This window comes from Laccaria bicolor, genomic scaffold, assembly GCF_000143565.1.
Source record: "Laccaria bicolor S238N-H82 LACBIscaffold_70 genomic scaffold, whole genome shotgun sequence".
NCBI classification, from domain to species: domain Eukaryota; kingdom Fungi; phylum Basidiomycota; class Agaricomycetes; order Agaricales; family Hydnangiaceae; genus Laccaria; species Laccaria bicolor.
In genome coordinates, this window is record NW_001889941.1 from 17,479 (window position 1) to 29,142 (window position 11,664).

General features: G+C 48.6%; 5 protein-coding genes across 5 annotated transcripts; 4 read left to right on the plus strand and 1 right to left on the minus strand.

Moving 5' to 3' along the window:
• Nucleotides 1-65: 65 nt before the first annotated feature.
• Nucleotides 66-2,109, plus strand: LACBIDRAFT_334792 (uncharacterized protein; the record flags this gene model as incomplete). Its single annotated transcript, XM_001889597.1, has 5 exons — nt 66-111; nt 197-212; nt 291-1,107; nt 1,172-1,790; nt 2,066-2,109. 5 exons carry the CDS (start codon nt 66-68, stop codon nt 2,107-2,109), a joined length of 1,542 nt encoding a protein of 513 aa, XP_001889632.1.
• Nucleotides 2,110-3,812: 1,703 nt separating this feature from the next.
• On the plus strand, nt 3,813-5,355 carry LACBIDRAFT_316166 (uncharacterized protein; the record flags this gene model as incomplete). The annotated part of the gene is made up of 5 exons (XM_001889598.1): nt 3,813-3,820; nt 3,881-4,132; nt 4,188-4,555; nt 4,771-5,015; nt 5,068-5,355. 5 exons carry the CDS (start codon nt 3,813-3,815, stop codon nt 5,353-5,355), a joined length of 1,161 nt encoding a protein of 386 aa, XP_001889633.1.
• A 1,581-nt stretch (nt 5,356-6,936) lies between these two features.
• Nucleotides 6,937-8,742, plus strand: LACBIDRAFT_295924 (uncharacterized protein; the record flags this gene model as incomplete). The annotated part of the gene is made up of 4 exons (XM_001889599.1): nt 6,937-6,987; nt 7,043-7,413; nt 7,466-8,291; nt 8,344-8,742. The coding sequence occupies 4 exons, from the start codon at nt 6,937-6,939 to the stop codon at nt 8,653-8,655; spliced, it is 1,560 nt and encodes a 519-aa protein (XP_001889634.1). The 3' UTR covers nt 8,656-8,742.
• On the minus strand, nt 8,736-9,407 carry LACBIDRAFT_316168 (uncharacterized protein). Its single transcript, XM_001889636.1, has 3 exons — nt 9,378-9,407; nt 8,993-9,319; nt 8,736-8,932 (listed from the first exon to the last, which is right to left on the minus strand). The coding sequence occupies exons 2-3, from the start codon at nt 9,213-9,215 to the stop codon at nt 8,835-8,837; spliced, it is 321 nt and encodes a 106-aa protein (XP_001889671.1). The 5' UTR covers nt 9,216-9,319; nt 9,378-9,407; the 3' UTR covers nt 8,736-8,834.
• A 121-nt stretch (nt 9,408-9,528) lies between these two features.
• On the plus strand, nt 9,529-11,267 carry LACBIDRAFT_334796 (uncharacterized protein; the record flags this gene model as incomplete). Its single annotated transcript, XM_001889600.1, has 4 exons — nt 9,529-9,585; nt 9,639-10,009; nt 10,063-10,909; nt 10,962-11,267. 4 exons carry the CDS (start codon nt 9,529-9,531, stop codon nt 11,265-11,267), a joined length of 1,581 nt encoding a protein of 526 aa, XP_001889635.1.
• Between the last annotated feature and the right edge of the window lie 397 nt (nt 11,268-11,664).

An 11,664-nucleotide genomic window follows, 5' to 3' on the forward strand; every position in this document is an offset into this window, starting at 1 on the left:
AGGCGCAGTCGTACTAAACAAAAGGAATTTTGAGTGGGTGGTCACTGCAAGTTTTGAGGGTCATGATGACGCCCTGCATTGCGTCAGTCCACTTGAACGGTGCAAGAACTTGTAAGTATGAAATTTGGTAAAAGGCGGCTTTTGCCGGACAACGTTCCGCCACACGTTCACATACCTTGACTCCATACTTAAACAGACATACCGAGCCTTTTGTATGTTTTATTCATTCCCCTTCATTTCATTTTTTGTCTTTCATAAAGCTGTTGCTGATTCGTGATGCGGTCTCCCAGGTGTCTCTCATCACGAGAAAACAGAGAAAATAGGTGTTCTCGACGAGCCCTTGATGAACAACGAAGCACAAGCTTGAACGCATATTTTGCAGACGTACCAAAGGAGCTCTGCACCCTGGCAGTGAGATCTGCTGCTCCAGCGCGAAGCCAACGAGCGTTGGCTTCAGGCTTTTGTGAGCATTTGCAGTCGCATAAAGGGGATCCCATCGGCAAAGAGTTGCCAGTTGACCAGAAACACCGTCTTATCACCACCACCGCGTCTATTACCACCATCATTGACTCACCCTCCGCCGACCCATCCAAATTACCCGCCCCCCCTTCCCTTCTCAGAGTACACAAAAGAAGACCACGCTCCTCGTCAAGTCACGATATCTCCGTGTTTCCACCAACATCCAACTGCAAGTTCCTATTCACGCCAGCACAGATTGTCCCCATCGCGACTTCTCGATCGAGGTCTACCACAGCACTCAAATCACTTCCTTCTTCTCCGCTCGATACCTGCCCACCACCTGCCTACTCCGCCCGGCCCGAGTTGTATACTCCCCTTCACGAACCCGAGCCGTATACTTCCCTACCCGAGCCCCCACTCTCAATACCACTTGATATGAACTCTGACACGGAAGAAGACGATGACCTCATCTACACTACCTCCTCCTCCCGCCGGAATGCAAGCAGCAATAGTTTAAGGACCCGCTTATTCGCGCTCGCGTCCTCTACCAGTCTCAGCACCAGTCATTCGAGAGGCCAGCCGAAACCAATATGCACGACCCCCGGAGAACTCTGTGCGGGGGAGACGGAGACGGAAACGGACGAGCCTGTGATTACCCCATCCCTTTTGTGTCCTTGTTTTCTTTTTTGTTGTCTAACAAGAGAAAGTGTAGCATCGACACCTACCCACCGCCCGCAAAGTCCCCTTCTCCGGCCCACTCGTTCCCCCAAATACACTCCAACAACGACTAACGCCCCTCCTCTTCGAGTTTTCCCGACTTCTCTCCATCGTCCCCGCTATCTTTGGTACCCTCTATAACTTGTATCACTTCTACTCGCCACCCCCGCTAGGATCCCCTGAACGGATCGACTATTTCGTTTCGGCGCTGTGGGCTATCTTGACGGGATACCAGTGTTTGTGCCTTACGACGGGGTTGTTGACGCGCTGGCGGCTTTATTACCCACCGATATCGACCCTCGTCCGGTTGTTGGCGCTGCAGGGGATATGTTGGCCCGCTACACATCTTACGCTTACCATACTCGGACACGAGAAACGGCCGGTGGTGGTGTGGGCTGTTATAGGGAGTACGACGAGCGTTAGTCGGAGCGTGCAGATTTGGGTCACGAGTAATTTGTGGTGGGATTCCAAGGGCGGTGGTGGGAAGGAAGGCGGGGATACGGCTGTGAGCGCAACGACGACGGAGGGGAACAGGAGGGCTTATTGGAAGAGGTGGGGAGATGGGGGGAAGTGGGGTGGGAGGAGATGGGATTGGAGAGAGGTGGGGGTGAAGTGTGTGTTGCCTTGTGGAGTGGTCTATTTTATCATGGCGTGGGCGGAGCAGTTGAGGAGGGAGTTGGGGGCTGGGAGGTGTTAACCTTGGTTCGCGGACCGACTGACTGGACTGACTTATGCTGATTTTTTTTTCCTTTTTCTTTTCACGGGGTTCCAACATTGCATGCATGTTTTCATTGACAAGTTCGGTTCGAAATACGCACGTATTTATTCGAGTATAGTATTCAAAGGTAGTTAGTTACACTTTACGAAGCAAATAGCATATCGTTTTTAGACTTAGAACTTAGAATTCGAAATGGACGCTGGGGTCGAAGCTAAGCTTTAAGAGATGCCCTACTCGAGAAGAAGTTGCCTTGGGGCCCCAACAAAATTAACCTCCGGATGAGAGTCTACGTATGACACTTTGCATTTACAAGCACTCGGATTGAGGAACGGTTTGGGGTATAAGTAATGCTGTAATTCTGATAAGACATGCGATACCGAATGTTGTTCAATGTTCTCCCTCAGTGGAGGTGACCTCGGCTGCTTCCTTTTGGCAAAGGATACTCAGATCTCTGTCAAGAAGCTCCAAACCTATATTGCAGGAACACAACCATATTGTCACGACATGTGCAGCAAAAAAATTGAAACGAGTGGTTTTCTCATTCTTGGTTCTGGTTTCGACGACGCCGTGCTCTACGACAAGGCGGGTGCATCAGTCATCTATAGGCAATGCACAGGCAGGATACATACGGTGGCTTTGAAACACATAAATTTACTGAATCTCCACTTTGATATTCTGAAAGGAATATGTTTTCCCTTTCACGTTCCATATACCTATGTTGTCCATTTGTTAAGTAATGGAATTAGCATGACACAGAGGGCAAAAACACACAAAAGCAATTCGTCGATATAATCCCTTAATATTTGGATCGACCCATCATCTAATTCGGAACTGACTATCATCATTGGGAACACCACTATCAGGTAAAGTAAGTCAGCCTGATCATAAAAACAAACAAGAACAAAATGAAAGAGAGGGAGGAAGAAAGAAAACATACCAAGCATCCGTAGCAAATGCTCTGCCCCATAAATGAGGCTCATTTCCTTCTCCTGGCCTACTATCACCTTCGGCCCCGTCCAATATTGTTTTCTAACCTCAGCAAACTGGGCCCGTTCATTCGCGTAGATGAGATTGGGCCCGCAGGCGCGGTCGAAGTAGCATTGGAGCCCGGAAATTATGGTTGGTAGGACAAGGTTGGGTTCGATTAGGCTAAGGCGATGATTAGTCAACAGGGGAAAGAATAAAAGGGAAGGAACGCGTACTGTGGTGGTTTTGTGGACAGAATAGAGTCACTGAAGGAGTTGAGGATGTCGAAAGCTGTTGGGACGCGTGGGAGGGGGACGAGCTGTGGGACGTGAGTTTAAGTTGAGCAAGGGCAAAGCAGGGAGAGCGAGCTAACCTGGCTGTTTATTGTGATCGCGTCTCGGTCCTGGACGAGTTTATGTTTGAGCGAACTAGGGACGTTGACACGAATGTTGTCCAGCCTTCTGTTCCCTTCGTCCTTTTTTAAAATTCGAGTCAGCGACGCGCAATACGCAAAAAATAACCCCGCCGATATAAAAGTTTCAATACCTGCTCTCGTCGCCTCTTCCTTCCCCTCTTCTTGACACTTATCGCCGAACCTCCCCAAGACTTGACCAGACCGGAGCTAGCCTGACCAGGCCCGCGCCCTGAAAGATGGGGGTGAGCGGCCTTCAGGCTGGCCTGCAGCTTTAAATTCTCGGGGGTCTTTTTGAGCAGCCGCTCGGCGGGGACCCATTCGTTCCACTTTTCTTTCCACCCTTTGTAGTGCACATAGTATTGCGGGCCTATGGCACCCGTTATGCTGGTGTTTTCGTCGTCCAAACTGGTGGCTTTGAGGATTTTGGCTTCGTAAATGAGATGGTGGTGGTAGCACAATGCGGCTTCGTCAATGGCGTAAACCTCTGTTTTTAGTGCTTGGCCTTGGTCTGTTTCTTCTACAAAGGACATGGTAGGAATGGCGAAGTTCACAGTTGTGGTTTGTTGTTGTCATTTTGGGACTTAGACTTTATGGCTCGATGTTAGCATATCACAACTCACGACGCTGGCGACGCAGGGCAATCACGCAGCGACAGCCACACTTGAGTTGCACATCCGTAACCTTTGTCCTTCAAAGGACCCATCCGATGACTCTCCTAATTGGGTGTTTGACCCAGATGCGGAGAAATGGGTGGACCAGCCGCCTCCATATTCTCCTGAGGTGAAGATTGCTGAGGAAAAGATGCAGGCCATGCTTCAGGTGGCCATCGCCTCTTTAATCAATTTGCAGAGTCTCAAGTGAGTCACCCTTCGATACTTCTAGTGAGTGCTCTGAATCAACATTTGCCACAAGATGGCGCATCGGTGGGTACGATTCAAAGTGGACGCCAACAGCGGTCATCAACGCGGCCAAAACTCTTCCACTTCTTGAATCTTTAGAGTTGATTGTAGAAAAAACTTTTGATATGGCAGACCTCCGGCTAGAATCGCTACGAAATCTGCAGATCATCAAAATATCCTCGCCCAACAACGACTCCTTTGTGAAAACCATTGAACCCCTTTCGCTCTTGATTGTGAACTCGCCAAACCTGCACACCCTTCATCTGGGACCTACGTACAGTTCAAAGGCATCCCTTCATCGCCTTTTGAGGAATTGCCCTCCAAGCCTCGTTTTACCGCTGAAGCATCTGGGTTTGCAGGGATTCTCACTGAAGCTCGACAGCATAACACTTTCTCATCTCCATCGCCTAACGTCCCTGACGCTACACAATTACACGACATGGGGATCTGATCCAGACGGGGCGTAGGTTAGTACGGCAGAAACCTCGCGTCCGGACGAGATATGGGCCGTATTGAAGACGACCGATGTCCGTCTTAACGCATTGATGTGAACCATGTCTCTACCGCCCTTCTCTATTATATCTCATCCTACTCAGGATTGAAGAAACTGCGTCTGGCGCCTACAAACTTTGAGACTCAGGAAGAATCTGATCCTGCCGCCAACCAATTTTATAACCTTTGTTTAGGCAAGCATACGAGCACCCTTGAAGAGCTCATTGTTATAGCTGAGTATGAAGGAGGGTGGTGCTTCGGGGATCAAGCTCTCGTGGTGATCTCGCAATGCAAGAAGTTGAAGATCCTCGAGGGTAGCCTCGTTTCGGGAGCCCTCGACGACGCTGTGGTGAGTTCATCTGTTCTTTCCGATGGTGAGGCCAGGCTCACGAATGGTGTAGAAGTCGTTGGTGGACGTTACCACACAACTCCCTCGCATCGAGAAACTGACCGTTCATCCTGCGGACCTCAAGAGGGACTTCCGTTGGAATGTTTGGGCTAACCCGATGATGAGCCATGTTCAGCATGTGACGACGCAACTTTTGGGATGCATCAGAGAGTACGAAGCAACTGAGTCTTCCAAACCCGTTCCCTCGATCTTCGTCGACTCAAGGGAGTTTACACTGGCGCCGAGTGAAGGTGCTGGGAGTGCTGGCGGAGCGTTGAGGTATCAATGCGACTCTGATTAGCCCGACTTTGACGACAACGATTTCTGAACGGTAATTAAACAGAAAAAACTACCATTCAACAGTAGATACTGTAGGTTGCTTTTTATAAGCTTAATAACAGGCTTGCGTGAAACGTAAGGAACACTTTAGCTTCGTCCTCATGGTTTACCCCATTACAATCCAGTTGACGACTCTGACCACAACAAGCCTGAATCACAAACTGATGGCAACTGAATCGATAGCAGGGAGCCGGAGTGTGAAGAGATGTCAGAATAACCGTGCCGTAGCGCCATATCTAGGTCGTTATCATCGTCAGATGTCACCTCGCCCGAAGCCAACAGCACCTCTGCAGGGCGCGAACCAAGAATTTGACTGGTCCTATCGCGAGCGGTACGCAGTTTGCCCACCTCATGTCGTCGACATAAGAATTTTTTTGTGTTCGAGAATTTAACCATTGTCCGCTAGCTTGAGCAGCAGCGGTGTAATACAGGAAGGAGAAAGGAGAAGTAGCGAGGGTACTGAGCCATACTAGATCTTCAAGTGCCTGCTACGCGTCATGTTCAGTTTCAGTTTCATCAAGTCCTTGCACCTGAACGTAGCTTGAGCAAAAAGAAGAAGACAGCAACGAAAAAGCACTACACACCACGCTCCTCGACTTTTCCACCTCTAATCCAACTGCGCTAACCACGGATCCTTCTCGCCTCGTCGTCGCGATTTCTCTTCGCGCTCGTCGCCAAATTCCAACTTCACACCCTCTTCCACCCCTCTATAAACCCACTGGGCGCTTTCACTATACCTCCCAAGCCCGCTGTTAAAAGTAAGCCATGGTAAGCACCCCTGAGAAGGAGAGGATGCGAATACCGCGATAGGGAATAGGATGGATGGAAGGATGGTGCAATAGACTTTGAGCTGTGTGGACGTTGGTGGCGCACTAGGTTAGAAGGTCGTAGTGAGGGGTGCTGGGTTCGAGCCCGCCTCAAGGTTGAAGTGGGACGCCTGGGAGCGGAAGGAGGAGGCATAAGTTCGCCATAAATTGGACGAGTTTATTGGGCACGCTAGCCTTGTCCTGTTCCAATTTAATATTGCAGTGGGCTCAAAGTGGCCTCTTCGGCGGGTGAGTTGGTAGAAGTTAAAAGATCACAAGTCCTATACCGTCGTCATCGTTTTCGTTGCCGTTCCAATTCATCCCGATAAGCCACCTGAAGGGAATCCTCTCGACCTCTTCGACCCTATGGACCTTTTCGGTTTCCCTCTTCTTTTTCCACTTGTTTTACGCAGAAAGGCTGGTGAGATGGTATCCCATTCACAACAACGTCAGGGTGTCCATCCATCGAGTCCTAGTGGAGTAATCGCTTTCGACAGAGGCGCGATCGAAAGAAACGATGTGGCCCAAGACGAGTTACTGCCCAAACCCGGATAAATGGGCTGGCGAGGATTTGCCTAGCAGCCAAGCAGCCTAAATCCAAGCACACCACGCGGTGGAAGAGGCGGCGATGACACTTATTAGCTAGCTATATTCACGGTCAGAATCAAGTAATGTTGCGGTGCATGCTGAGTCGCCCTGCATACTTTGAATGTCCCCCAACTCAGATAACAACCATCATGAGCCTAGATTCCCTCGCTCCCGAACTTATACAGCAAATCGGTACACAGGTACGTCGATCCCAGTTCTTATTTCCAATCCTTTATTAAATCTTCCCGTCTGTAGTTGGGAAACGATGTAACGAAATTGCGCCTCGTTTGCAAGAGGATGAGTGCCGTGCTCGAATCACACATTCTCCGATCGATTGCCATCGACATTATGAAGCCTCGACTCGATGTTGGCATGTCACAACTCACGACGCTGGCGACGCAGGGAAATCACGCGGCGACAGCCACAAAAGAGCTGCACATCCGTAACCTCTGTCCTTCGAAGGACCCATCCGATCGATCTCCTTCTTGGGTGTTTAACTCAGATACGCAGGAATGGGTGGAGAAACCGCCCATTCCATGCCCTCCTGAGGTGAAGATTGCTGAGGAAAAACTGCAGACCATGCTTCAGGTGGCCATCGCCTCTTTAAGCAATTTGGAGAGTCTCAAGTGGGTCACCCATTGATCTTCTTAAACGCTCAGAGTTGATATTTGTTGTAAGATGGAACATTGGCAGATACGATTCGAAGTGGACGCCAACAGCGGTCATGGATGCAGTTAAAACTCTTCCACGCCTCGAATCCTTGGAGATTATTGTAGGAAGTCCTGATGCCGCAGACCTCCAGCTACAATCTCTACATAATCTGCAGAGCATCAAGATATCTGCGCCCAACAAAGAGTACTTCGTAAATATCATTGAACCCCTTTCACTTTTGATTGCGAACTCGCCAAACCTTCACACCCTTCATGTGGGACCTACGTACGGTCCAGCGGCATCCTTTCATCATATTTTAAGGCACTGCCCTCCAAACTTCGTCTTACCGCTAAAGCATCTAGGTTTGCATGGTTTCTCACTGAAGCTCGATAGAATAACACTTCCTCATCTTCAACGCCTAACATCCTTGACGCTACTCAATGCCAGGACATCGGAATCTGATCCAAACGGGGCTTATGTTGGTAAGGAAGAAAGCTCGCACCCAGACGAGATATGGGCGATATTGAAAACGACCGATGTCCGTCTTATCGACATCGATGTGAACCATATCTCCACCACCCTTCTCGATTATATCTCATCGTACTCAGGATTGAAGACACTGCGTTTGGTGCCTCTCAACCTTGAGACTCTGGAACAATCTGATCTTGCCGCCAACCAATTTTATAATCTTTGTTTAGGCAAGCATACGAGCTCTCTTGAGGAACTCGTTGTTATGGCTGGGTATGAAGGAGAATGGTGCCTCGGAGACCAAGCTCTCGCGGTGATTTCGCTATGCAAGAAGTTGAAGATCCTTGGGGGTAAACTCGTTTCGGCATCCCTCGATGACGGTGTGGTGAGTTGATGTGTCTTTTCAAATGATGAGGCTGAACTCACGAATGGTGTAGAAGGCGTTGATCGATGTTACTACCCAACTCCCTCGTTTGGAGAAACTCACCCTTCGTCCTGCGAACTTGGAATGCCTCCGTTGGGCGATCTGCGGTAACATGGCGATGAGCCATTTTCAGCATGTGAGGACGCAGCTATCGAGATGCATCAAAGAGTACGAAGCAATGGAGTCTGCCAGACCCGTTCCCTTGATCCTGGTAAACTCAAGGAAGTTTATTATGGAGCCAAGTGACAGTGCTGGAAGTGCTGTTGGAGCGTTGAGGTATCAATGGGACGCTAATGAGCCTGACGACAGCGACTTTTATTTTTGAAGAGTGATTGAGGTAAGGAATTGCAATATAGCAGTAGATACTTACTGTAGGTTATCAAATGACCGTCTCAATGGAATACATTGATTTAATATGATATTGATACATCTACACAAGATTTCTCCAAACATCATTCGCTGCCAACCCTCCGTGTCCGTGTTGGATGCAACTCTTAAACTTTGCTATTCTCCGTACGGAGCGGGGAAAACGTACTCCTTGTGAACGAATGTGACAAGCTTGGATTTCTCGAGAATCTGACGAGATGTCTCGTCGAATTCACCTGGATTTTATGGCAACGATGTGCTTCAGAATAATGCAAAAAAAGAAACCAGATACGTACCAATGATTACCTTCAATTTATCGAAGCTGTCATCATAGGATTCCTTGTCGTCCGGGAAGCTGAATCCATCGATCAAAGTCAAGGCATTCAAATCATCCCTAGTAGCGTCATGCTTGAACAAGATGACGTATCTGCCAGTATATTCCTTCCCAGAGGGCGAGTGCGCAGGCATGCTTGATGGATTATCATTGATATCTTTTCGACGGCTGACTTTTAGGCTCATGTCTTGGGTTTCTAGACCTATAGGAGCCTAGGAAGTTATCCAATATCATTTTCTGTTCGCCACGTTCTTTCAATTTGAATGCGAGTTTGTATACAGGTCCGGATCTAGGTTGAATCGCATAATTAGTTGCAAATGAAAAACATCAAAAATTATCCAATCTACACTTGTCGTACCTCCATCTCTGCTAACATAAAGCTTTAGCTTATCAAGAAGCACGATTATAGCAGGTTGGGATGAAGGACTGTCGCAATGGAGTCGGATGTATGGGCACACAGGTACCGACGCCTTGCCTCCAACTCAAATAACATCCATCATGAAATGTAGCCTGGATTCTCTCGCTCCCGAACTTATACAGCAAATCGGTACAGAGGTACGTTCATACCAGTTTTATCTCCATTCCTTCATTGAATCTTCCTTCCGTAGCTGGGAAAGGATGTAACGAAACTGCGCCTCGTTTGCAAGAGGATGAGCGCCGTGCTCGAATCGCACATTCTCCGGTCGATTTCCATTAATATTACGAAAAATCGACTCGACACTGGCATTTCCCAGCTCACGACACTGGCTACACAGAGTAGCGATTCTGCTTCAGCTACATTTAAGCTGCACGTCCGCAACCTTTGTCCCTCAATGGATCCATCCGATCACTCCGCACGCTATGTATTCGACTCCGATATACGGAAATGGCTGGAGAAGGCGCCCAGTCCAGACCCTCCTGACGTGAAGATTGCAGAGGAAAAGATGTTGGCCATGCTCCATGTAGCTATCGCCTCTTTAAGCAACTTGCAGAGTCTCAAGTAAGTTGCCAATCTGAACCTTTCACTTGCTCCGAATTCACGGTCTTTGGAAGATGGAACGTTGGTCAACACGATTCAAAGTGGACACCAGCGGCTGTCGTGGATGCAATGAAAACGCTTCCAAGCCTCAAGTCCTTGGAATTGGTTTTAGAAGATGTTGTTGCAGGCCTCCAACTAGATTCTCTACGCAATTTGGAGAGCATCAAGATTTTTGGACCCAGTCATTACTGCTTCAGGGATATCATGGAGCCTCTGACGCTATTGATTGCAAATTCACCGAATCTCCACACCATCCACGTGGGTCCGACCTACAGTTATGGGGATGGTCCAGCAACAACACTTCATCGCCTCGTAAAGTTTTGCCCTTCAGATCGCGTCTTGCCGCTGAAAGATCTGGGTTTGCGGAGCTTGTTCGTCAAACTCGACAACATAACTGTTCCTCATCTTCGACATTTGACGTCCTTGACACTACTCAATGTTAGGACAGCGAAATCTGATTCGGACGCGTTGTCCATCGATAATGGAGAGATATCTCATCCCGACGAGATCTGGGTGACATTGAAGGCGATCAACGTCCATCTCAACGAAACCGATGTTGACGACAGCTGCGCTGCCTTTCTCGATTATATCTCTTCATACTCGGGTTTGAAGAGGTTACGTTTGGCACCCAATAACTTTTCAGCCCGGGAGGACTCGGATCTTGCTGCCAACTGCTTTTACGGCTCCTCTTTAGGCAGGCATGTGAACTCCCTTGAGGAACTCAGTGTTAGGCCCCCATTTGAAGGAGAGTGGTGTTTTGGAGACAGGGCTCTCTTAGTGATCTCGCAGTGCAGGAAATTGAAGCTTCTTGAGGGTAGCCTTGTCTCAGGATCCTTCAAAGAACCCGCGGACGATGCTGTTGTGAGTTGAAAGTTCTTACTGAGTAGACCAAGCTGGACTAATACGTGATTAGAAATCGTTAATCGATCTCACAACGCAAGTCCCTAGGCTGAAGAAACTGATCATTAATCCCTCGAATTTGGAGTGCTTCCGCTGGGCTAGATGTGGTAATCCAGCGATGAGCCACTTTCAGTGGGTGAACACGCAGGTCTCGAGATGCATCAATGAGTACGAGGCCAGTGAGTCCTTCGAACCTGTTCCTTTGATCGTCGCGGACTCCAGGAAGTTTGTAACCGTGACGCTACCCAGTGCAAGCACAGGCGGAGTAACATTGAGGTACCAATGCGACTCTGATGAAGATGAAGAAGGCGATTACTAGTGAATATGTCTTTTTTTGTCGCGTCCGATGGAGACTTGGTTTACTCAGCACTTTACATCGAAGGCTTTAGCTTTGCGCGGTGTATGATTCACCATGTCGATGTCGAGCAGCTGCCTAGTAAGAATCAGAACCCTCCATTCTGCTTTTACGAATTCAGCAATCTCTTCATGTCTAAATACATAGAATGGGCTACTGGCAAATGCTTGGACTTAAATCTGTAAATCTTTAGCTGTCAAATGGATAACCCTTGCAAACTTTATGATAACGGTCATAAGGCACCCCTACCAAGATCGTGAAAACGACTTCGACGCAAACGCCGGTTCTGCAACGATGATACGGAAACCCTGGTGTGGGTAGAGGTTTCTTGAGGCAGTTCCAGCAGCTGCGTTTGGCCAAT